Raw genomic sequence first — 26,861 nt, forward strand, 5'->3', positions numbered from 1 at the left:
CTACTGCAGCTACCTCCTATGCCCCAAACACTCCGGGAAATGAGATTAAATGCTCTTGCTGAAAAATCTTTTTCATTGGGCAAATGAGGTAGAGGCAAGGAATTAAAGTAATTGATAAAAGAACATTTCACTGAAATGAAGAAAATACTTTAATGCATGACATATTCTACTTGCATCTGGGGAACCTTGTAAGAGTGGGAGGTTTTTGCCTTTTATTCTGTGGACTGGAGAGCTCAAGAAATCACAGAGGACTGAATGATGGCAATCATAAATCAGAAGCATTTCCCCCCAGATTCCTCTGAAGTATTGGTAATTAAAGCTTTAACACTGGCTCTGTTAAAATCATCATCATCTTATACTGGCATCTAGTTATTCAAACCATTATTCCAGCTTCGATCTGCTCTAGATAATGTGATGACATACCTACCTATATGTACAAATGTTGATCTAGGTGATTAAAGGAATCAACCCATAATCTTGAATCACATAAGTGTTTCACAGTATTGTTATACTGATGACAAAGTTTGTTTCTCTCTTTGTATGGTATGCAAATACACACACAGTAATTCTCAGCTGGGAATGAGTGTTAGTAATAATACCAATATTAAGCAATTATATACCACTTTAGAGTATATGTACAGTGTTTCATGCTATCTCAGTTTTTCACACAACAGTCCCTCCTTGTATATACTATTATTATCCCCATATGGCAGATGTATGTGACGAAGTATAAAAGCTGTGTAAAACCTGTGATCATTACGGTTCCCATTACTTTATGGGACTGACCTTTACTGCAGTAAAGTCAAATTTAAAAAAGAGTATTGTTCTTGCTTGAATATTGTCTGTGTTTTTATTCAATAAATTCTCTACCTGGGGACAAAATTAGAGAGTGACATAGGTCAACTCCCATGACATTATTGTTTGTAGTCACTTGCTATTACAATGTAACTCTCAGAAACAAGATAATCAAAGACGTTTGTTCAGCAGATACTTTTTCACAAATACAATTTGTTAAAAACTTAAAACTGCAGATTTTCCCCAAACCATTTAAACAATAATAAATCCCCTTGGCAGTTTCAGATCAAAACAATTAGTCTGTAACTTACTGCTAGAACAAATAATAGTTCCCTGTTGGTAACAGACTTGCCTATACTGACCAGCAGCCATTTAATTTAATGAAGTCATCTGATTGACCACCTAGAAAATTCTGAAATGAATAGAAGACTCTATCCTTACGTGAGATGTACAAAAGGCAATACCACAATGTTTTGTTTTGTTTTTATCTTGCCTGATCTGCATATACGAAGATGGTTATTTGTTAGCTTATTAAAAGCATTTAGCGGTCAGTTATTTCTGTGGGCATAAAGTTGAAGCTGAGTGAATACGTTTAACAGGGAGGGGCAGGATTAAAATTCTCACAGGTAAGCAGCCTTTTTATAGTCAGATTTCATCTTAATACAGTAATCCTGATATTTATGCATACTTTTATTACTTGATAGCAACCTCATGCGGGTGTGGTGATGTCACCCATTTAAGACTGGTTTATGGGAATGTCTTAGAACCTCAGAAGTAAAGAGCTTACATGCAGCTGTCTCCCGTTAAGGCTTCAAGGCCCGTGTCACAAGATAATTGGGTGGAGGAGGTGAACACCCATGGTCTAAGTGCCCATAAAACCTGGATTGGTGGGAGCCAGCAAAGCCGAGGTTAGCGTCTCTTTGGGCTTTTGACAGCATCTTGTTCTGTTGCTCAGCCTACTGAGATTTAAGTGTAAGCATTTATGTTAGCTGGATAAGTTAGTGTTTGTTGTTTTCTTACCTTCCAAGCTATTTTAATCTGTGTAATTATTTGGAGCTTTTCTCTCCTGTAGAGTTTAGTTTTAGTAAAGTTTGTGTATGATTTCATGAAATTTGGTCCTGTCTGAGTTCCTGAACCCTTTGATTTTGACCACGCTTTTCGGAGCAAGGGTCATCCGCCACAGTGGGTGATCGAAAACTAAATTTTAATTGCCTAAAAATGAATGTGCCATAAAAGCATTTTTGCAAAAATTAAGCCCCATGTACTTAAATGAATGACACTGTTTGATGGTATGATCACCCAGGATCATGTTATGTCCCGGGGCTTCCCTAAATCAGTCCGAATCCATCTGTACAGCTAGGGGCACAACACAGCTGAGCACAGGTGAAATATGAGTGGTGCAGAGAGGTGATGGAAAATTATTCAAGACTAAACAACATTCCTAGGCAGATGTTCAGCAAGGAGTAATTAGAAAGATGAGCATACACACTATGCCAAAAGGGTCAGGAAGATCACTATGTATCTTGTTACAGCTGGGTCCTAAACATATGCAGTTGAAAGTTGTTAAAATGGACCTTGCTAGGCCTCTAGAATCAGAAACTACAGCGAACCTCAAGCACACGGTACAGCAGCCATGAAATAGATGGCATGTGTAACACTCTGTCACTTTTGTGCTGCTTAGTCAACTTCACTGCTGGTCACGTGAGACCTTGGCATCCTTCAGGATGATATGATTGGAAGGTGACCCAAGGTTGTCAGCATTATGAGATCTTATCTACCTGAAGAAGGCAATAGCCATGAAACCAAAACAAAGGAGAAACCATGGCATGTTTTGGAAAATCAGTGCTGCTGTGTGTCAGTTGCCTTGTGTGAAGAACTGCTGATCAAGCAAGGGTCCCTGTTACATAAGTCTCATTCCTGCTTGATTTTGGTAATTCATAGTCTTAGGGCCACATTAAGAATGGCATTAATGCTAAAGATGGGAAAGTCCATGTCCTGGTTCAGTTCCTGATCAATATAAAGTGTATAGAGAATAATTTTCTGTCTCCTCACACTCCTTCCTGCAACCTGCTGCCTAGTCAGCTCTGTTCTGCTTAGGCAAAGAGCACAATATGTACTGCCCCCGACTGGTAACTCTGAACTTTATTCCAACCTGCAGATATGCTTGTGAATTTATAACTTCTATTTCACAACTAGATGGGCTGAAGGGTGTTAGGAGACTATTTTAACAATGTTAGTGACTTTGATTGCTTTGTTAATACAATTGCAATTTTTAAACTAATGACATTACCATGATTTACTCTTATTATTAAACCATACATATATTATTTTCTACTATATTGTTTTAAGTTGCTTTATTTCATGCAGATGTCATATTTATCTATTATGATATTTGCTTGCTGCCAACTTAAATAAAATATCAAGGCAGTATATAACAGTATATACAATAAAACATATAGACTACAACAAATTAAAATAATAATTAAAATGACCGGCTGATCAAGAAAGTTTGGACAACTGCATTGGTCTGTCAGCATAAAAAGATATCCGAGCAAAACTTGAAAGTCATCAGTGAGGATACTAATATCATTATTGTCTCAAAGCATTTTACACCAGTAAAATGACTGATTCATTTCAGTTACAATTCTGAGTCTGTGGTTTTTATTGCCGGTCATAATTCATTCCATCTCACTGGGCCAATTATTGTTGTCATGTTGGCCAGATATTGATATAGTATGCACTAGTGTTAATTGGATCCCTGAATTAACAAAAGTAATTCCCACTCTCCCAGACCTCTCCATATTCCTGTTAAGATGATAATGATTTTCTTTATTCCCCTTCCCACTGGGCAGCTTATAGCATACTGAAAACATAGAGCATTACAAACCTTTTGATACAGGGTTGCCTTCAGTTGTGTAATTCTTTATCTCCTTGACATCCAACATCTTTATCAAGGAGATAAAGAATTGCACAACTGAAGGCAACTCCTTCAGGATGTCTTCATGCAATTTCTGCGCAGTTATTAATCTATTGTGTAGGATTCAGAAGATCTTTTCTCAAGCTAATGCTTCTATTGTGTGGATATATCACATTACCCAACCCTCAATCTCTAATATTTTGTGACAGGGGAAATTGAGATGCTTTCATCCTTTCAAGCTTACTCAGCAAGTATGGTTGCAGAGAAGTGGTTAAGTGGCAAACATTGAAACGTTAGCATGAGTATGGTGCTAACAGGAAAGGCCACTTTTTTCAATATATGCTGGAATGGCAAATTAAATGTGTTCATAAATTTATTACTGTATTTCACTTTTTTTTTTGCTATAGCATCTAACTTTAGTTCTGCACCAAAAAGTGGAAAACAGGTACTTTTAATAAGCATTTTTAACAATTCCAAACACACTGGTGTGTTTCATTAACGGTGAATTTGAGGACCTATATCTCAATAGTGACATCTAGTGGGAAAAAAAAAAAGAATTTTCCCTTACCAATTGCTTGAGCATCTGTGAATATCCTTCCTTACCTTATTGGCCTTGAAAACTCTGATTAACCCCATTTTTAAACATAAACAACAGTGGGATTTCTTGGCTGGAGGCTGGGCCTCTTCTGATCCAAAAGATGACAGGGAATTAGAAATTAAAAATAATAAAAATGCTGGAGGCTTGAATGATCATATATGCAGGTGTGGCAGATACCGTCACTGACAGGTATGAAATTTGAACAACAAAATGAACAGTATTTATTTACTTAGGAAAACAAGACATCAAACCTGCCCTTTTCTATTAACATAAACAAATCTAGATTGATTTAGCTTTAATCAACAGCATTGGCCAAAATTAATAGGCTTTATTGAAGGAAGTGAGGTACATGCATGGGACTGAACCAAGTTTGCCACTATACTGTAGCTTTGATTTTAATATCACATCAACTGGCACTGCTGAAAAGATAAGCTGAGTAAGATGAATCCGTTCACACATTCGCCTGCAAAGTCATCAAGCAATGAGGACCTGAGGGATTCTTCCAGTTGTGCATTAACCTAAAATGCACTTCTGTTTGCCAGTAATGTGGTCTATGGCATGAACCGAGTTGCTCTGTGCATGTCTTTCAGTATATAAAAACAAAAATAATTATCACCCCAGTGGTTTTCGCCATGGCTTGATATCTATTGTACTATATATATATTTAACCTTGAACAAAGATTACCGAAATAGCTGAAACAGGCCTTTTAAAGCCATTGGAAAAGCTCCTCTGATGCAATGCTATACAGATGCTTCATTTTTCAGATCTATTTTCAGTCTGTTCTCCTACACCCCAGTACTAATTCTGACCTCAGAAACACTCCCCATCTACTAATTCTTTTGTCAGCCTTTCCAAAAGCTCTTGCAGGGGCTCAACACCAAAAGCTTGAGGGTGTGGTCGCTATGTGCCACCAACGATTTCCTTCTACAAATGCAGCCCGCATTTTGCATGAGTCATGTCCCCTCCCAAGAAGGTCACCAAAGAAGTCCGGTTAAAATTAGCAGAGAGCTTATAGTTCCTAAGGTTAGCCTTCCTGGTTTCCTTCGAGCTAGTGGAAGTTTGCAATCCTCTCTCTGCACCTTGATCTGAACCCGGGTGTGTGTGTGTCTTACTACTGAAGGGGACATAAGACAGGAGGGGTCGCGGTGCGCAGTTTTCCTGAGGCGACACCCATTGAAACAAGAAGGGGCGGCTTTGCATCAAACGGCGAAAGTGGTTCCCCTTTTGACAGAACCCCGCACCTGAGCAAACACGCACAGGGTTGCGCTCTCTCCGAACTGCTGCTTCGCCCGGGGCAGTTTAAAGCTATTTAAAGGGGCTTGGCTTCGGGGGAAACAGCCGCCGCACGCTTCGCTGGCAACCCGAACGGTTGCGGCGGCGGTGACTAGGCGGGGGAAGCCGTCCCTCAGCCCTTCCCCTTCTGGGGTGGGGGGCTCTTCGCCCTCCCTCCTGCCCGGAGAGGGCCTATTGCGCGTCAGCCCCTTACAGCTTCTGGCTCCAGAGAGCCAGCCGGAGCGTTGGCTCACGCCGGCCAATAGGCGCTCGCGATACTCAGCGCTTCGCCCAATCGCGCGCTCCTTTGCTCCGCTGTCCTCAACCTGCCCTGTTCCGTCTCCTCCTGTGAGGGGTTTGCAGCCGTGGCCGATTCCTTCCCTGGCTGCTGCCTTGGGCTCCGCTCTCTCCCCTCCGCCGTCAGTCGCCCTGGCTCGGCCCGGAGCCCTTCGGAGACACTGAGGATGAGCTTGCGCGGCCCCCAGCGCGTGTCCTCTTGCGACCGTCCCAGCCCATTCATCTAGCGACTGGTGAGGGGGGAGGTGCTGCGCAGGGGGGGGGGAGACTGCTTGGGGGGGGGGGAGAGGGCGGCGGCGGGAGGGAAGGCAGGCATGAAATAACGTTCCGACCTCGTCTCCCACCTCCCCACCTCCGACCTTCGCCCAGGCAGTGGCCTGGGGTCTTCTAGCAGCTGCATGGCAGGCAGGAATTCCACAGGTGCAGACGGTTCCAGGATGGGCAGGCGTTGAACGGAAGAGCTGCACCGATTGCATTTCTCCTCGCCATGCAGTTGTTTCCCCCCCAGACTGCAGAAGCTCTGCCAGAAAAATAAAATATGGCAATCTTCGGAAGGAGGTGTGGGGTGGGACACACACACACTTAAGGAAAACTGAAGCTGGGCAGCTGTATTTTTATATAGGGGAAAAGAGTCCCTCGTCTTTCTCTCTCTCCACTTCCCCCCAGAAGAATTTGTATATGGAAATACATTTTCTGGATGCTTCTACACCTAGTTTGCAGGACTGACTTTCAGGGCCACTACTGTGCCCTGTGGTTCTTTAACATTTTGCTAATAGGACTTGTAATTTGAACTCCGCTGCAAAACTCCACTGGGCAGTGTTGCTTTCATTGGTTCCAAGGGCAACATGCTGAGGGCCGTTTTGCATGACGGTTTATTTCTGACACATAATGCTGAGGACACCTTCCCCTTGAATGTTTACACTGTCTAGGTCAGGAACGCCTTGCTCTCCTTACTTTGATTGTAGGATAACTTATTGCAAACACTGTCGCAGAGCAGGTCATCTCTATTTAATGGAATGTACAGCTTAGGAAGAAAAGTACTGACAATACAGTGAGCAAAAGGAATCTAATATTCTTGGTTGTATAGGCAGAGTTCAGACCTCTAAATCTTGATTGTGTACATCAATCACTCTGAAATGTTCACAAGATGCCCCAAGTCTGTTAATGAATTATGACATCTTATTGTTTTATTTTGTATTGTTGTTTTAATATTGCATTGATAATCAATTTTTATGAAATTGGACCTTGAATTAGACCTGCAATCAGTTGGAGAATAAAAGTTATACATGTCCAACTTGCTGCTCACATCAATACATTGACTGCAGCATCCTGCAGCAGGTCCACATCAAGTACATTACAATGGTCTATTCTGGAAGCTGACGGAGAATGGATACCTGAAGCCATACTATCCCTGTTCAGAAAAGCCTGTTGTAATTGGTGCACCAACTGAAGCTGGACATAAGCACTCTTAGCCATTAAAGTCACTTGGGACACAAATGTCAATAATGGTTCTAGAAGCGACCTGCAAACTACAAACCTGCTCTTCCAGGGGGAGTGCAACTGCATCTAGAGCAGGGTATTGATATCAATAGGGTTCTCCACTTCCCTAACAAATGCCATTAACCAGGTGACCAAGGCAGTTTTGATTGCAAAACCAGGACTGAATGCAGATTTAAATGGGTCTAGTTCAGTGGTTCCCAACCCTTTTTTGGCCATGCCTCACCTAAGCATCTCTAAAATCCTGATTCCCTGCCCCCCATGACATATAATTCTTATTCAAAAAGTGAACTCCTATTCACGTGGAGGAAGCCTAAAAGGCCATTAACTGTTAATAATTCATTCTCAAATTGTCCCCCTTAAAAATCAAATTGCCCCCCTGTGGGGTGTGTGCCCCACGTTGGGAACCACAGGTCTAGATATACTGTTTCATCTAAGCATGTATCCCACTAACACCTTATCTATCACCTTGCCCAAGTAGTGATGGGGGTGGTAGTGATTAAATGCAAATTTGGAGATAATGACATCAAACCAGCGTTTTTCTGTATCCCCCTTCACACCTTGTCTATTTCCTCTTGAGCCATTTTCAACTGCTCCTTACAATGGCCTTCCCCCAAACCTTGTGCACTTCATGCATGGTGGACTCCATCTCTCAGTTCCTGCCAGTTTAGCCAGTAGAAATGATGATAATTGTAATTCAGAATGTCTTGAGAGTAGCAGCTCAGCTGTAGTGGTGGTTTCAGAGCAGTGATTTAAAAATAACTCCTTGGGAATGAAGACATTGTGCTGATTTTTGGAAGTTTCCTTTTTATTGAACTTGAATATTCAAAGGACTAAAGGCAAAACCTTAGCTACTTGATTATTCCCTAGTCAAAAGCCTAAAAGCATGAGAAGAAAGGAGTAGAGAATTTAATATTGTAAGCATGTCCAATCCAAGATTCTACTTCTTCCAAGTTGGCAACTCAACTGAGCAAACAATCTGAAGGAAGCATAACATAAGCCATATAAGCAAGTGCACTAATAACTACTGACAATTCAGCCTTAAGGAAACATAGGATGCTGCCCTATACTGAGTGAAACCATAGGTCTTTCTGGCTCAGAATTGCCCACACTGACTGGCAGCAACTTTACAGGTTTTCAAATGGCAGCCTCTCTCGGTCCTACCTGGAGATACCAGGGATTGAACCTGGTACCTTTTGTATGCAAACATGTGTTTTATTACTGAACCATATCTCTTCCTCTGGAGTGTTTCTGCTATAGGACAAGAGCTTGCATTGATAGAAGCTATTTGGTATTGCTTTTTGACTTCCTGGGATCCGCAATGGCCTGGGGTTTGATCAGAGACTTCTTTGTTCACAGTCTCCTCACTGTACCCTTGCTGTTGTTTGTGGACATCTGGGTGTTGTGGGGGCAGGGGGGGGGCAGAGTCTGTGCCAATGTCTGCTTATATTGTTGTGTTGCATGGTTGTTGACACTTTAAATTGGGTTCTCTCCTTTAATGGGTGGAAAGGACTGTGGGGCTGGTACATAGCATACTGTTGTTTGGCATTAGAACAAATAAATGATTCTAGTCTTTCTTGCATGACTGGCCACTCCTGTTTTTTTCCTATTACCATATTACCTCCCCTTGGAGGAGCAGGTTTGTAGTTTGCAGGTTGTTCCTAGAACATTATTGACATTTGTGTCCCAAGTGACTTTAATGGCTAAGAGTGCCTATGTCCAGCTTCAGTTGGTGCACCAATTACGACAGGCTTTTCTGAACATGGGTAGTATGGCTTCACTTATACATCTTCTGTCAACTTCCAGAATAGATCATTGTAATGCACTTGATGCCTGGCGTGCTCTGGTCCATGGGGTCACAAAGAGTTGGACACGACTAAACGACTAAATAACAACAACAATGTACTTGATGTGGAGCTGCTGCAGGATGCTTCAGCCAATGTATTGATGTGAGCAGCAAGATGGTCATGTATAACTTCCCCAACTGTTTGAAACCAGTTAATATGTCTGTTTGTTCATGGGGAAATTTGAATTGGTTTTTTTTATTTGTAGCTTTAAATTGCCTGATCTGTTTCCTTTGCCAATAAGTTTTGTAGTTCTGTTTTGTACTTCCTGTGATTGCAATAATAGAACAAATACCTGTACAAGTAAATGAGCTACCTGATACCGTTACCTGCTATAACTATTACAGTTCAGAGATTGCTTTGCTTGCCCCTTTAAATTCTCTTTAACCTTTGTTGGTGCAACTTTACATCAGCATTGGTTAGACCAGAGGTAGTCAACCTTTTTATACCTACCACCCACTAATGCATCTTTCTTGATGGTCAAATTTCCTTACTGCCCACCAGTGCTCAATGGAAGGAGGTTCAGCTTGTGCCTTAGAACCCCCTACCGCCCACCTAGAATCCTGAAACGCCCACTAGTGGGCAGTAGGGACCAGGTTGACAACGCCCACTAGTGGGCAGTAGGGACCCGGGGTTACACAAGACCACTCCCATGCTTCCTTTCCAGTTTCTCTTCTGAAACAGTCTTTGGAGTGATTTTGCCCAAGAACAAGGGCTCGAGGTTCCCCTGAGACCAGTCCCCAGACCTGTTCTGCTGCACAAGGAATGACTTAGAACTAGCTTCTTAAAATCATACAGTTTTTAAAAATCAAGAGGTTACACAAAGTCCTTGCTGTGAAATAGGTGTCTGTCAATCATAAATATAGGTGCTACATTTGGGCCACTGCACGGCACAAGCAGAAAAATAAGTGCTTTGCAAAAAAATGCCTACAGAGCAAATGGCTTCTTTGGTAGTAAGGCACACTGGTTTTAAGAGCTTGTGTTAGTGTAAGTGATTCTACAAGACAGGTTTTCTGGTATTCTTGGTTGCTTTTACTAGTGTGGTAGCAAAAATGTAATTTGGGCTTCACTATTTCCGTGCGCTGCTCTGGTTCGCCAGAAGCAGCTTAGTCATGCTGGCCACATGACCCGAAAGCTGTCTGCGGACAAATGCTGGCTCCCTCGGCCAATAAAGCGAGATGAGCTTCGCAACCCCAGAATCGATCACGACTGGACCTAATGGTCAGGGGTCCCTTTACCTTTTTATACTGTAATTTTGTGTACAATGAGCCTTTTAACTGTTTGATTCTAAATGAAAACTTGTTGCTATTGATTACATGTTTAGTCATAAAAGAAGCATTTCCTGATTGGCTGCAATGTGAACCTTGTAGTGACAACATAATTTAGGTCAACATCTGTGTGATTTTAAAAATATTTTGCAAATATTATTTGTTTGCTTACAAAACATGAAATTTACTTACTTTGTAACACTATTTGATTGCCTTTGCTGTAACACCATAGTAAAAAGATATTTGTAGATAGTAGTCGAAAAGCAATGTAGGAGATTACCTGTATTTCTTTAAATTATTAGATGCACACCTTCCTACCTTTTGGAAGCATCTGGTGTTGATCATATTTGAGATGAATCATAACTTTCCAGTAAATGCATGCATTTCCCCCCATGACCTGATCTGCTTGGATAGTCATTTTCGTTTTAATGTTCATGATCCCTTGAATTCTGCTTTGTATTAAGATTTCTTTTTGATGTGTCTTACCTAGAGATTTTTAGTTTTGTGCTCATTTCCATGACAGGTGGATATATTACTGTTAAATAATAACCTATTGCCCACTTCATTGGCAAGGAATGCAGGCTGGCTTACAGTGAAACAGATATGTGAGCCAACATTTGCATGTTGAATTTGTCTATCACTATTACACAACCTGTGAAGCAACAGATAAGAGAGAACTGCTGAGTCAAAAATGCTTCATGATGTCAGCAGTTTTCTTTTTTATAGCAAGTTCCTAAATAGTACTCTGACTAATGTTGTCCTGCCTTCCAGTTTGTTCCCTCTGTGCCCTTTACTGTCAACTCAACAAGTTAAGTAAGTGCTGCTAACCCACTTTTGGATTGTGGAGTTTGGCAGTTACAATACATTAGCTGTATGTTTTGTCCCTTCAAACTGCCCTTCCCAGTTGAGAAGTATAGTTTTGAAAGGGAGGCATTTAAGTTTTAACTTGACAGCCATTGAAATAAGTGATAAAATATGCTTGCCATTATAAATCTTAGTGCTGCAGATGTTACAGAGTGTGTGTGAATTATTAATATGCAATATAATTCATTGCAAATTGACAGGCTGTCTTTGGCATTTGATAGTTTGGTTCCACTTCAAGTATTTGATGGTTATATAACCAATATTTGATATTCTGCCCTTTTCCTCTAATAGGATGATAAGACTCAGTGGTTCTTTGAAAATATCATAGTTGATGGGGTGAAATATTTCCAAATCAACACTAATTATGAAGTTTGAGAGTTTGTAGTGAAAATTACCAAAATTTATGTTAGCTGTGCTTATATATAATGTTATTTCTACATTGCCCATGTTTTTTTTTTTAAATCAAGTGGTTTATAATTTTATAAATAAATACATATAAGCCTACATGGCCACAGGGAGAAGAGCAGAGAAAAAAAAATGCCATGGTGCATCTGTAACAGTGAAACTGGACACCTTCATCTGCTCCAGCTGCAATAAAACATCTCTCTCCCATATTGGTCTCTACAGCAACAGTAGGCACTGTAACTCTCTTTGAATTTACCCCCGTTGCTGCGCTCTTCCATTGTCCCTCAAGACAGATGGATGCCAACAACATGCCTACATAATTTGAGAGCTGGCTAGTGTAGTGGCTAACAGGGTGTGGGGGTACAGGTGTCTCACAGACAGATGCACAAAGCAACTTCATTTGCAAGTACACTTTAACATTAAAAAGTAGTGAAGGCAGGTTCTTGTGAAATGCAATCAGCAAGCACACATATCACTTCAAAAATGAAAAAGAACAGGTTGTAGCCCAAGTCCTTTTTGCCTGATTAAACATGAGGCCAGGCATATAAAGAAGCATAAAGAAAACATTACCCGTGTGAGGTTTATGTACTTAGTGTCACATTTAAACCTGTTTGTAGGTGTCTATATGTGCATAGGCACCTTAGTTTAAATAGAACACCAATTGCATGAAATCCCATATGGGTACACTCTCTCTCTCTCTCTCTCTCTCTCTCTGTGTGTGTGCGTGTGTGTGTTTACATGCTGGTGTCATATTTAAAAATGGACACAAGTGTGTGAAATATGAGGCAGGGCAAGTCAGAGACCATATAAAACTTGAAACAAATATGATGATGAGTTGCATCAGGCACCAAGCCACAACTGCTGGTAATGAGCAAGTAAGAAAAGTCCCTAGTTAGAGTCTATTTCTGTTACATGTCTGGCAATAGCCTCCTGGTTGCTTTGCAGTTTTGGTCACTCAATTTTAATTCAGCATTTGAATTTTTGTCTCTTCTACATGAAAACTGGTATTCAGAGGGATACTGCCTCCAACAGTGGGGGCAGAACATAGCCATCATGGCTAGTAGCCATTCTGAATTTGTCTGTTCTTCTGAATCCGTCCACATTGGTGTCCATGACTATATCTTGTGGGTGTTTAGCTAGCACTGTGTGAAGAAGTACTTGAAGGAAGAGCCATAGCTCAGTATTAGAGCATCTGCTTTGCATACAGAAGGTCCCAAGTTCAGTCCTCAGCATCCCTAGGTAGGGCTGAGAGAGACCTCTGTCTGAAACCCTGGAGAGCCGCTGATGGACCAGTGGTCTGATTAGGTATAAGGCAGCTTCCTTGGTACTTTGTTTTGTCTGCCCTAAATCACTCAACATTCACCTTCATTGGATATCCTTGAATTCTAATAATGAGAGAGGAAGTTAAAACTCCCTATCTGTTTTCTCCATACTGTGCATCATATTTGCCTTTCTATCATGCTCCTCCTTATTTGCTTCTTTTTTCAATTAAGAATCCCCAAATGTTGTAACTTTGCATCATAGGGAACTTGTTTCACCCCTTGATCATTTTAGTTGTCCATTTATGAACTTGCTCCAGCTCTACAGTATCTTTTTTGAAACAAATTAAACATTATTGAGACTTAGGAGTCATAGAGTGAGATACTTTATCAAAGCATAAGATGCTGAGATGGATTTACTTTCTGTTTTCTATAAGTTCAGTTGTATGTTCAGTTATATGTATGTCACTTGTTGCTCAAGTCTGAAAGCCAAAGTTGGAAGGGGGGGGATAGAGTTAATATTACCTGAGCATCATGTGATTTATGAAAATTTTGAACAGTGCAGTGATGAACAAAGTTAACTTGAGGATATAAAAATGCAAACAAGGTATGGATGTAGTATATCTCCAAAAGCAAGTTCATATAATATGTCAGTAAATTAGTTAGTGAATATGTAGTACCTGGGACAAAGATTAAATATACTTAAATGTATGTATAAATAGAATAGAAGCATGTGGTTTAAATCTTGTTTATTTCCATATCTTTTTATGTCAGTCACCTTATTTTGCTCAGGGCAACCCAAAGCGACTTACAGTCAAATACAGACAATGAGCCCCACATTGATACTTTCAAACCAAGAGGAAAGAGAAATACATTAAAAACATCCCACTTCTGAAAGGTCACTGTCACAGATAATTAAAGGCCAAAGGCCTGGTTATAAAGGATAGTTTTTGTCTGGCGCCTAAAGATATATAAAGATGGAACCAGGTGAGCCTCTCTGGGGAGAGCATTCCACAAATGGCAAGCCACTACAGAAAAGTCCTGTTCTTGTGTTGCCCCCCTCCAGACCTCTCATGTAGAGAGCTCACGAAGAAGAAGCAGGCATAGCTTGTGTGTCTGTATGATTTAGTTATTGCTTGTGTGGTACAAGAAAATGCTTGAAGAGTGAGGGTTCCCAAAGAGATGGGGGATAGGGGTAGGTGTAATGGTAAAAACTGAAGTGTCTGCAGAACACAGAAGGCACATCTTTCTGGTCTTAGAAATCCAGTTCAGAGTTTCAGTTTTCTACCCAAATGTTTTGTGCTTCCTCCTGTATCTGGCATAGTTGAACGTAAAATGTCAATGTGATGTCTGGGTGGCATTCACATATAATATAAATTGTCTGTTTGCTCTAGCACAATTAACATAGTATTCTCTTTGCCAGTGAGGGATGGGGGCGGAGTGGAGTTTCACATAAATTCCCAATTTGCATCTGTATTGGAACTGTTTAAGATGCTGTTTTGTTTTTGTTTTATACATTGTTTGCTGCCCTCATCTCCTTTAAGAGGGAGGCCAGGAAAAAATAATCAATCAATCAATTAATAAATCCTTGAAACACAGTTGCTGATATTCAGAACATTTCCTAATCTCATTTTTCTCCCATTTCTCTTCTTGCAGATCTCCCTTGCAATTATGGATATCTGAAAGAACTAGCCAGTGTGGAGGGGGAATCCCCCTCCTCACACCTTTATTGCCTTTTGGAAATTTTTCTTCCTTGACTATAATACGGTATTTTGTAGATAAAGAAATGAACTCTTGAATTTATATCGATGAAAATATTTATTTTTTTAAGCCAAGCCTTAACAGCACAATAATTCCCATGGCAGCTTTCTGCAACTGAATAAAGACTGTACCTGAAAATCATGATTTTCTTGTGAAGAAGGGGCACAAAGCAGAGTTCCCTTGTGTGTGTTTTACAGGGGTTTCTCTTGTACAGTGGAGTAGTGCAGTAAAGCGTAAGATGAGTTCTTTGATGCCTGACTGTACTTTGAAGTGTCGATCACTGCAGCATGCTTTGGATATCGTTTCTGTCATAACTCAAGGGAGTGAAGGCCAAATCAAGGCCTTCCTCACTTCTCACTGCTACAATGCTGCAACAAGCAAGGATATCTTTGGCAGGAACGCCCTTCATCTTGCCTCTTCCTGTGGCAAGAAAGGGGTGCTAGACTGGCTGATAGAAACAAACGGAGTGGATTTGTTGGCAAAAGACAAGGAGTCGGGATGGACAGCTTTGCACCGTGGCATTTTCTATGGTCATATAGACTGTGCGTGGTCGCTACTGAAGGTTGGTATTTTGCAATTCTTTGTGCCGTTATGAATATGCATTTGGCCTCATGACTTTAGGAACCAAGCGCTGAGCAAAATCAGACTGTACTGTATATAAGCAGTTGGATGGACCCCAGTGTAGTACTCAGGTGAACTTTATGTTAGTGCAAGCATTTATTCTTGTGCAACAGAACGTTCTTTCTCTCCTGGGGAGGGCATGTGGGGAGAAGCAAGGAAAGTAACCACAAGTGAAAATCCTTGCGCTGATGGAATACCGCCCACTTCTGCCAAATCCCATGTGGTCATTCTTTCAGTTGCACATATCTTTTTATCAGGTTGTCATGGTTTGTTCAAATAAAATCAAACTAGATTGTTCTGTTGAATAATATGTAGGGGGGGGTGGAATCTTAACAGGAAGCCTTCTGTATACTGTTTGAGTCTGATATCAAAACATATCATTCCCTGCCATTGCAGGCAAGGTGGAGGCAAGGTGGGCTACAGATGGCTTCAGGTTTGCTCTAGGTTTTTGTCTGTTTGTCTCATTGTTTTCTTTTTGATCCATTTGAAGTTGTTTTCAACTGAAGAACAGTTCTAGGTTCTCCTTGTTAGTCTTCTCTAAACTGGTCTCCTCCAAATGTTTTGGACTGCAGTTTACAACACAGTTGTGCCTCCTGGGACTGATGGGAATTGTAGTACAATGCATCTGAAGAGCAGCAGGTCGGGCAAGGCTGGTGTAGAACTTTAAATGTAACTAGCCCCAATTTGAATTGTTCTTGCTTCCTTTTTTTGTTACAATTATTTATATCCCTCTTTTCATGATACATGCTCTAACCAGCTGAGCTACCTAGCTATCCAAATAATTCCAAGGCAGCTTACAAATAAGAAAATACATTAATGCAATGTAATAAAAATATATACATATAAACACTTAATTATCATGCTCCTTCCCATAGAGCACTTGATGGTAGAAGGCCCTGTGAGAGGAGCAGATCGTTCAGCTGAGCCATGTTCAGAGGTGGCCTTTGCTTGCCTCTCGCAGGATCTTTCTCATAGATCAGTTGCCTCCTCAGCTGTTGTTGGACTACAACTCCCATCGTCCCTGTCTACTAGTCCTGCTAGCTAGGGATGATGGACCCAAGTTTGAGAAAAAAATGACACAGATCATGTGTCAGTGGACCCCTTTAAGCACAACAAGATATGTGCCCAATGCCTACATAAAGTTAGCCCATCAAAGGCAGCTCACAGCATATACAGTGGTGCCTCGCAAGACAAAATTAATTTGTTCCGCGAGTTTTTTCGTCTTGTGAAGCACGGTGTCGGAAAAGTTTTGGAAAAGCTTCAAAAATCACCAAAGTCTTCAAAAACCTCAAAAAGGCTACCACACCGCGTGCTATGAGTTGCTCCTCGAAGTCAAGTCGCAACTGTATTAACGGTTTTAAGAAAAAGGAAACAAACTTGCAAGACGTTTCCGTCTTGCGAAGCAAGCCCATAGGGAAAATCGTCTTGCAAAGCAACTCAAAAAACCCAAAACCCTTTCGTCTTGTGAGTTTTCCGTCTTGCGAGGTACCACTGTAACACATTAGGCCTGTCTAAGGAGAACTGGGAGGGGTATATCTAGAGGTGCCTCAGCTGGTAGAAGGAGCACCCTTCCATCATCAGGCTATGAATCTGATCTTTGGAGGGAGTCCCTTATCCCCCAACCAAAACATAAAAATGTTCACCAATAATACCTGTGTCTTGGCAGGATGGTGCTTCAGTTTATGAGTCTATTGGAGGTTTCAGACACCTATAAAAATATGAATGAGCTAATTTAGATTAGAAGATGGATGAAATAAGAAAAGAAACCGGATTATCAGTTTTCACTTCCTCTCCCCTTTCTCTCCTCCCTTTGCTCTCAGCATGGTGTCAACTTGTATATGCAGGATAAAGAAGGCTTGTCTGCTTTGGATCTTGTAATGAAGGACAGACCAGCCCATGTCATTTTTAAGAATACAGGTATGTCACCATAAGAGGATCATTATGCTTACTGATACAAATTTGAACATGAAGAAATAAATATGTTTTGAACATGCAGAAAAAAGCTATATATTAGAAAATGTATGTTTTATGAAGTGCAGTGCAATGTTAGGTGTTGGATGCTGGGTTTGCCTCTCCTCTGAATCCAGAGAGGCCTAAATCGTACCTTCAAACAGCATGTTGAACCTACATTTATTGAAATTGTGTGTGTACATGCACGCCTGTTGGTACTTAAGTGACTTAGTTCTCTTCCATATACCGTATTTTTCGCTCTATAAGACGCACCAGACCACAAGACGCACCTAGTTTTTGGAGGAGAAAAACAAGAAAAAAATATTCTGAATCTCAGAAGCCAGAACAGCAAGAGGGATTGCTGTGCAGTGAAAGCAGCAATCCCTCTCGCTGTTCTGGCTTCTGGGATAGCTGTGCAGCCTGCATTCGCTCCATAAGATGCACACACATTTCTCCTTACTTTTTAGGAGGGGAAAAGTGAGTCTTATAGAGCAAAAAATATGGTATATCTTGAGAATGTTGGGATTATGTTATTTTATGTAAATGCTCAGGCATGTAATTTTGTTGTAATAAAAAAACTCATAGTCTTGAGTTTTTCTAGGCCTTTTATCTAGTTTTGCAGGATATCTAGAAAGAATCCATTCATCAGAAAGTAGAAGTGCATTTAAAATAATGCATCGTGTGCATATGTGAATGAGGATTCAAATGGAAGTCATGATTTTGTGTTAGATCCCACAGATGTCTACACCTGGGGAAACAATATAAATTTTACTTTGGGACATGGTGGTCAACAGAGTAAACATCATCCTGAGCTGGTGGATCTCTTTCCTAGGAATGGTGTTTATATTAAACAGGTAATTAATATATATATATGCAACAAAACATGCCGGACTAGCATGGAAAACTCCCTCAAGTCCCCCACTTCAAAGCATTTATTTCAAAGCAAATATAGGGCTTAGTCCCAGGTCTCAGACCTCAGAATCCCAGTTGATCATGTGTCTTTGCTTCACTTCTGACCTCCATCCTCTTCCCCTCTTTTTCTATGACTTATAAAGCAGAAACAGCCCATTCCCTGCTTCAGTTCTTCCACTCTCTCTCAATACACCTGGCATTAAATCTCAATAGCTGGTGTGGGTGGGAAAGCAAGCAGCCTCAGCACCTTCTCTACTCTCATAAGTTGGTTTGTTAGCGTAAGTACACGCATTTCAGCATTTCCTTTTCCGAAGAAAATCTGGTTTAGTTATTGGAATTTTCTCTGCTCCTTTTGTTAGTTATATATTACTTCATGGTGATGATAATAAGTAATGTTAATTCATGATGCAGCTCAAATAACATCATTAAGGACCTTTCCCTCTCTCTCCTTTAGGTGGTGCTCTGTAAATTTCACTCGGTGTTTCTTTCCCAAAAAGGACAAGTATACACATGCGGACATGGTCAAGGAGGACGCTTGGGTCATGGTGATGAACAGACTTGCTTGGTATTTTAAAACAAATTATTAGGTTATGAAAAAGGAAACTAGTTTCAAATATTGTATTTGGCCCACTGAGCCATCTTTTGTACATACACAGGGTTTTAAATTTTTTATTTATTTTAAGTAACTCCCCTGCAGTGCTTCAAAAACTGCTTTTGACACACTGTCAGAAGTAGCTGCTACTTTAGTGCAGCATGCAGCTGCTGCTTTAACAAGAGAGCTAAAAGCATCATTGTCTATGCAAATTGTTCCATGTGCAGATCTTCTGCAGAGTTCTATGTTGCTGAAAATCATATCGCTTATACATTTTCAACTGAGTACCCTCTAAATTATGCCATATTTAAACTAAATGGGAACAATGCTCGAGGATACCATATTGTTTTAATTTCACAAGAAATAAACTAAATTCTCCTGAACCCTTGGTTAAGAGGGTTGTGTTGGTTTTGAGTTTAACCATGAGTGACTTAGGACTCAGCTAGATTGGTAAAGAAAAGTGATTTATATGTGTAGATTGGTAAAAAAAAAGCGGTTTCTATACCTTGTATATGCGATATAACATTTTGTCACCAGATGGTGCTGTGGAGTCCCATTTTTCTCTTCCTGTTTTCCCTGTTTCAATTTACAACGTGTTTAACTGAAACACTTCTTTGATGCGTCTAGATCCAGCCTAAGTGGCTTTGATTTTAAGTGGATTCAAACTCTTGTCATCAGTTGAACCATGTGGTTGGGTGTGAAGCATGATTAGTGGGGACCACAAATTTTGAATGGCTATAATGGCTAGCTGAAGTGTATAAATATTTCAAAATGGAAATAGTTTTTTAAGCCTGGAGGATTCTAGTGCATATAAATAGTAAAGCTTCTGGATCTTTTTATTAGAGACGTTTGTGTGTGTCACCTAATATATTTTACGAAATGTTTTTGCTTTGTTTCTGACAAAGTTGATGTAGGTCTTGACTGAGTGAGGCATGTCTGAAACACAGGTACAATATTTTCTTAATCTGTCTTAGATTCCCAGACTTGTGGAAAGCTTGATGGGTCACCAGTGTTCTCAGGTGGCAGCAGCTAAAGATCATACACTTGTTTTAACAGAAGATGGATGTGTGTATACATTTGGCCTGAATACTTTTCATCAGCTGGGTGTTCTTCCTCCTCCCCCTAATTGTAATGTTCCCAGACAGGTAAAATGGTCTTTTTAATAATTGGATAGTTTTGGCATGCCTGTAAATTAGGGATGGATGTGTGCACATGTTCCCATGTGTACATGCTGGTCAGTGCTAGATATACTGCTGCTGCTTGATACATGCTATCTATTGCTGTTGCTGGAAAAAAAATATTTCAGATTGCTTAAGAGAAACATCAGATGACCTGGACGACTCCATGGCAGTGACTTATTTGTAGCCTACACAATCCTTTAAATGAGGAATGTGCATTTTTCAACAGTACTTGGCAGCATTGCATGGCGGTCCAAACTAGGAGCAGCCTGAATGTTTCTGGATTACAATTCCTATCATCCTTCATCACCACCCATGCTGGCTGGGGATGATGGAAGTAGTACAGTGGTGCCTCGCAAGACGAAATTAATCCGTTCTGCGAGTCTCTTCGTCTAGCGGTTTTTTCGTCTTGCGAAGCAACCCTATTAGCGGATTAGCGCTATTAGCAGTTTAGCGGTTTAGCGGCTATTAAAGGCTTAGCGGCTTAGCATCTAAAAGGCTATTAGCGGCTTAGAAAAAAGGGGGGAAAGCGAAAAAAATCGCAAGACTCGCAAGACTTTTTCGTTTTGCGAAGCAAGCCCATAGGGAAATTCGTCTTGCGAAGCGCATCAAAAAACGGAAAACCCTTTCGTCTAGCGGGTTTTTCGTCTTGCGAGGCATTCGTCTTGCGGGGCACCACTGTAGTTCAACAACACTTGGAGCACACCAAGTTGGTTACCTCTGGTCTCAGCCAAGAAGTGGCCAACTAGCTGATCCCTTGCTGTGGTTTATTTCCACCTTTTTCTGTGGGACTGCATCAATGAAAGTGAGCAGTGGACCTATTCCTAAGCTTAACTGAAACTGCAGGTGGAATTTCCAAAGAGAGTGAGAATAAAAAATTACTGTATCATGGAAAAGTTACCTAACTAATAATTGTATTATCGATCTCAAGCTCTTAGGAGTTGGTGGGGGGGGGGCAACAGTTCAAACTAACACAGTTTCAAAGTGTCTTCAAGGCTATAGGATACACACTTAGTATTTTTACTGCACTGTCCTATTCTAGTTGCCAAACAAACCTCTGTGTGCTTTTGATTTCATTGTTAAAAGTGAGCAGATCAGGCGGCTAAAACAAAACATTAAACTACAAAACAATTGGTGCTTGCAACACTGTGGCAAAGCACCTATGAAAACTGCCTGTAACAACTTAAGCAACCTGAAGGCCATTGGAAACTGTTAAAAGCCAGGTAGAAGAGAACCATTTTTATGTCACACCTGAAACTCAAGAGACATTGCCGAGTGACTTTCACTGAGAAGATGGTGGAGAGTCTCCACTACTTGTCAGTTTGCTACTGGACCAGGTGTAAAGTTTGGGTATTAACATTGAGGGCTCTGAACAACTCAGGACCTGCTCTGCCACTGAGATCATCAACAGTGGAAGCCCTCCTGGTTGTCATGGCTTTTTCCGTGTTGATGCCATCCTCTGGAATACCTTTCCTCTAGAAATAAAACATGTGCTGACTCTGTTACAGTTTTGGCACACGCTGAAAAGCATTTTGTTCCTCTTGGTGTTGAATGGCTTATGATGCCGGCCATTGTGGTTTTAAGTATTTTGGCACTGATTATGTTGTCGTGTTTTTAACTGTAGTCTGTATTGTTACATTGCTTTTATTTCTTTATTTTAAATAAAAACATTGCTGTCTCTTCTGTCAATAGCTAGAGCATAGTAGTAAATACTTGATAATAAAAACTAACACCAGTGTTTGTTTGGATTTTTCATATAGGTTCAAGCAAAAAATCTTAAAGGCAGAACAGTGATTGGTGTGGCTGCAGGCAGGTTCCATACTGTTCTATGGACCAAAGAAGCAGTATACACAATAGGACTGAATGGCGGACAGCTAGGTGAGAGAGGGAGTTTTACATCTAAGGTGATGGCTGGGGGAAGAAGATTATTTTAAACAAAACATTGCCATTCCTTTAAGAAGCAGCTTAAAATCTCCTTGTTGCTTTACTAAGATTAGCTCCCTCTGTCAAACACCTGTATTTTGCACCAGTGACTATTTAGGAGTTCATATATTGACTGTAAAGTTAAATGTATTTTGGGTACTAGGGATTCAGACCTCAATATACAGCACTCATATGAAAAACCCATTGTTATTTGTCAATACATTTACATTTTTCAACAAGAATAAGTGAACTTAGCAAATGCATCCTCTGTTACAGTGGACCAGCTAAGTCTTTTTTCGTTTCCTTTGGTGCTAAACATTTTAGAGGGCAAATGATGTGAACTTGAGTTTTATCCCTTCGTAAAACCAAGGGACATCTTAAGGGGAAAGTGATTATTATCAGTTCACATGGGTATCTCAAAATTTGAGACAAGGTCTCTTAATTTATTATAATTCAGAATAGGTAGCAAAATATCAGGATGTTGTCCTGTCTGTTAAATCTGTTATGGTAGCTTATATTGTAATAATTGGCTTTATTGAGCATGTGGCTTTGTATTTTATACTTTGCGTGGTTGGTTTGCTGACTAGTAAATGCTGGACTGTCAGTTTTGCTGATAAAACACAGAAGTTTTTTTTAAAAACGCCTTAAAGCGGAATGGTTAAGTCAAACTCTCACACAAACATGCACGCACACTTGCATAATCCTGGCATTTCTGCCCCTCACCATTCTAGCCCTGAGTGGTGGTGGAGGGGAAATCCTGCAATGTACTCTCAGAGAGCCAAGTGAAGAGCTTTATCTCATTTCAGTTCTGTGGTGTTTAGCACTCAGAGAAAAGATTGACTGCTTTCTCAAATCAGCCAGAGAGATCTTTTATCTACAAAACAGGAGATAAAATGCTCTCTGTGTTCTCTAGAGATCATTCTCTGCAGAACAGAGCGATTTATCACCCAGAATGAAACCAAAGCTGTGGGGGTGGAGGCACTGCCTGTGGGTTGCTGAACTGAATCCAGACCCTACCTCCCCTTGGTCTAAATGATGCTGTTAAAAGCTCAAACTAGAAAAAGATTGGACAGCACTCTCTGTTCCACCCTGTGGCAACTTGCTAGCTCTCTTTATTCTCTGTCTCCACTGTCGATACTGAAATTCTTCTTTAAAATGCATACACGCAGAGGCCATAATTTGTTTTACAACAAAAATTGTACGGTGTAATTTTTATGCACAATGTGAAAATGCTTGGTGTGAGGACATAGAGTCCTATCATCGAGTGAAATGTTCTAAATTGGCTTTGGCATCTGAACTCACCAAATACTCCTGAGTGAGCATAGTAGTCATAGAGTAAGAGGTGAGGTCCTCTTGAGGATTGGGAACTGATTAAGTAACAAGAAGCAGAGAGAAGGAATAAATGGACAGTTCTCGTAAGTGGAAGGATGTCGAAAGTAGAGTTCCCCAAGGACTGGTATTGGAGCTGTGCCTTTTAAATTGCTTCATAAATGATCTAGAGTTAAGGGTGAGCAGTCAGGTGGCTAGGTTTCCTGACAATACTAAACTGTTCAGGGTTGTTAAAACAAAGGGGTTGTGAAGAACTCCAAAAGCACCTCAAGGCTGAGTGTATAGGAGGTAAAATGGTAAATTACTTCAGTGCAAAGAAGTGTAAGGTGATGCATATAGGGGCAAAAAGTAAATCTTCATTTCATGGGGTCTGAACTGGTGGTGAGTATCAGGAGAAAGACCTTGGGCTCATATTAGATAGCTCAGTGAAGATGTTGACTCAGTGTGTGGCAAATTTCATGCGAGGGACTCAGAAGGCAAATTTCATGCGAGGGATCATTAGGCAAATGCAAACAAAACTGCCAATGTACAGTTCTTGTTGCCTCACCTAAAAAAGTGATATTGCAAAATTGGACAAAGTTCAGAACAGGGCAACCAAAGTGATCAAGGGGACAAAGGAACTTCCGTATAAAAAATAGTTACATTTCTTGTTTAGAAAAAAAAGGTGACAAAGAGATGACATGATAGAAGTGTATACAGTGGTACCTCAGGTTAAGTACTTAATTCGTTCTGGAGGGCCGTTCTTAACCTGAAACTGCTCTTAACCTGAAGTACCACTTTAGCTAATGGGGCCTCCCGCTGCCGCCGCACGATTTCTGTTCTCATCCTGAAGCAAAGTTCTTAATCCGAGGTAATATTTCTGGGTTAGCGGAGTCTGTAACCTGAAGCCTGTGTAACCTGAAGCATATGTAACCTGAGGTACCACTGTACAATTATTACTGACATACAAAAAAAGGGAATATCCCCTCCCCCTCATAACACTAGAATTCTGTTGAAGCTGATTGTTGGAAGATTCAGGACAGATAAAAGAAAGTACTTCTTCACACAGCACATAGTTAAACTATGAATTCACTCCCTGTAAGAGGTAATGATGGCCACCAACTTGGATGGTGTTATAAGAAAAAAACCCTGCTCTTTATAATTCTTATAACAATGGCTTTAAAAGAGGATTTGAGAAATTCATGGAAGGTAAGTTTATCAGTGACTGCTAGCCATGATGGCTATACTCTGCCTCCATGATCGGAAGCAATATGCATACCAGTTGCTGGAAACTGCAGGAGAGGAAAGTGCTGTTGCATTTGGGTCCTGTTTGCAGGCTTCTGATGGGCATCTGGTTGGTCACTGTGAGAGCAGAATGCCGGACTAGATGGGCCAGTGGGCGATTCTTATGCTAACTCAAGATGCTAATAATCAGTGGCATGCGGCCCCATCTCTGGAATCATTAGCAAGATTCCTTTTTAAAAAGTGCTTTATGTAGAATGGATGAACCCCATGACAACTGATTCAGTCTTGTAAAGCTGTAATCCTAAGAAAATCCAAATAGAACGAAATTAAGAATTCATTCCAAGTAAACATGCACCAGGATGCTATGTCTATGTCTTATGAATCAAAAGTATTAATTTTCTATGTAAAAGGTTTTAACTGTTTTAAATCCTCGCTGTCACATTGTCTTTGAGTTATGTGCTAGTTCAGGTTAAATTAAGTCTACATTCATTCATATATATTGTTGGTCTTTCTGCCATGCACCCCATAAATCCTCCAAATTTTCCAGTGTTCCATTTCAATGTTCTCGTTTTCGCAAATTATCTGTACTTTGGCAGGGAATGCACTGATTTAGTGTAAAGCAGCTTCATATGTTGACCTAAATTTATAAACTAGTTTCTGATGCTCCAGAAGTTTTAAGTGTGTGTGTGTGTGGAAGTATGAATTGACAGCACTTGTTTCTGTCATTCTTTTGAGCAGGAAAACTATTGGGCCAATTAATTACGGGTCTGAAAAAGTTGGCATTGAAAGTGTTCTCTTACATTGTAGGATACTTGCTAGATCCTAACGGAGAGAAGTGTGTAACTTCACCTCGCCAAGTCTCTGCTCTGCATCACAAAGACATTACTATGTCCTTTGTCGCTGCAAGTGATGGTGCCACAGTTTGTGTTACTGAAAGAGGAGATATCTATTTGCTCACCGACTATCAATGCAAGAAGATTGCTTCCAAGTGAGTGCTTTTCCTCAGAAAAAAATCTATGAATTTACCCTTGTTAGTCCAGCCAGGACACTGAGGTCCAGCTCTAAGGGTCTTCTGACGTGAAGCTACAGGGAACCAGGCAGACGGCTTTCTCAGTAGTGGTACCCACTCCCAGCTTATTACGGTTAAGGGGAAGGATTTACTTTTACTAGTAATCTCTTCAGTTTGTCTATTTCCTTGGACTGATTTTGCACTCAGTGGAAACTCTGAATGCTGTCCTTCCTCCTTTTTTGCTTCTTTTCAGTGCTTTTTTATAGATTATGATGTCTTACAATGCAAAGCAGGTTTTATTTTTGTTCTTTATGAATATATCTTTCTAACATATGTATGTGGCAAATATGTTTCACATGACACATGGTTTGTATGAACTATTGGGCAACATGTTAGTAAGAGGGCAGGGTAAAATCTTGTGATGAATCTTGTCCTAAGGTCAATATAATGGTTTTAGCATCTGTGATAGTCTGGTAGCAGTTGCTTGTTTGTAGCTTCTTTAACAGTAAAGTTGTTAGGTTTTTTCTTTATGTAAATGTTTCATTTTCTTTACACTTTTGATTTGTGTGTATTTTGTGTAAATGAAGTTCTCCTTGCATTGTGATTGTCCAGGCAACTAAATCTGAAGAAGGTTCTTGTTAGTGGAGGCTACTTGGACTACAGAGTGGCTCCTGAACACCTTAAGGAAAACGGAGGCCAGAGGATTTGTATCCTTGCACTGGACCAAGCGGGAAGAGTAAGTTGACCAGTACTGTGCCACCGCCGCTGCCCACTTTATAAAGTGTAAAGGCATACCTTGAATGCCTCTCCAAGGGATGAACAGATCAGTCTGTTCAGTCCATATCAGATTTACAAATGTTTATTCTTAAGTCCATTCTGTTTCTGCATCTTCTGCAAATGATAAACATAAGCACACACAAAATTTAGTATTTTTGTATAGTTTTCTACTAAATAGGTATTTTTGAATGAATTTTATCCTAAAATATACATTTTATATACACAATTTTTCAGCCCATCACTGTGTTTTGATCTGATTAGTCCAGGAAGTGTGATTCAGGGCCCTTTACTTAAATGGACCAAACAAAATGATCAAGCATTCCTCATCTGCTCCGGCTTTTTCCTCACACAAGCTTGTCTAAATGTGACTAATGTCACACATAGTTTGGCCCTTAGATCAAGTCTGCATCTCTGTCTACCAATAACTTTTTGCTGTTCAGCTGTGAGGCAGTTTGATCACTTTTACTTAAGACTGAAAAAGCAAACAAATTTTGTAAACTTTCAGGTGGTGGTGGTGGGGGACTTGCTGACAAAGCTGCTTTCTTTGAGGATCTGATGCACAGTAGAG

At 40.5% G+C, this 26,861-nt stretch overlaps 1 protein-coding gene across 1 annotated transcript in view; it reads left to right on the forward strand.

The window, feature by feature from the left end:
- The first annotated feature begins 5,896 nt into the window (after window positions 1-5,896).
- Window positions 5,897-26,861, forward strand: part of IBTK (inhibitor of Bruton tyrosine kinase) — a 48,291-nt gene continuing 27,326 nt past the window's right edge. Inside the window, exons 1-9 of the mRNA XM_082218495.1 lie at window positions 5,897-6,113; window positions 14,674-15,340; window positions 17,220-17,316; window positions 18,079-18,203; window positions 18,716-18,826; window positions 19,828-19,998; window positions 21,792-21,909; window positions 25,315-25,495; window positions 26,129-26,252. Of these exons, the coding sequence (XP_082074621.1) occupies window positions 15,017-15,340; window positions 17,220-17,316; window positions 18,079-18,203; window positions 18,716-18,826; window positions 19,828-19,998; window positions 21,792-21,909; window positions 25,315-25,495; window positions 26,129-26,252 (1,251 nt within the window). The 5' untranslated portion in view covers window positions 5,897-6,113; window positions 14,674-15,016. The remainder of the gene's footprint in view (window positions 6,114-14,673; window positions 15,341-17,219; window positions 17,317-18,078; window positions 18,204-18,715; window positions 18,827-19,827; window positions 19,999-21,791; window positions 21,910-25,314; window positions 25,496-26,128; window positions 26,253-26,861) is intronic.

Source organism: Podarcis vaucheri (genome assembly GCF_965113315.1).
Source record: "Podarcis vaucheri genome assembly, chromosome: 3".
Classification (NCBI taxonomy): Eukaryota; Metazoa; Chordata; class Lepidosauria; order Squamata; family Lacertidae; genus Podarcis; species Podarcis vaucheri.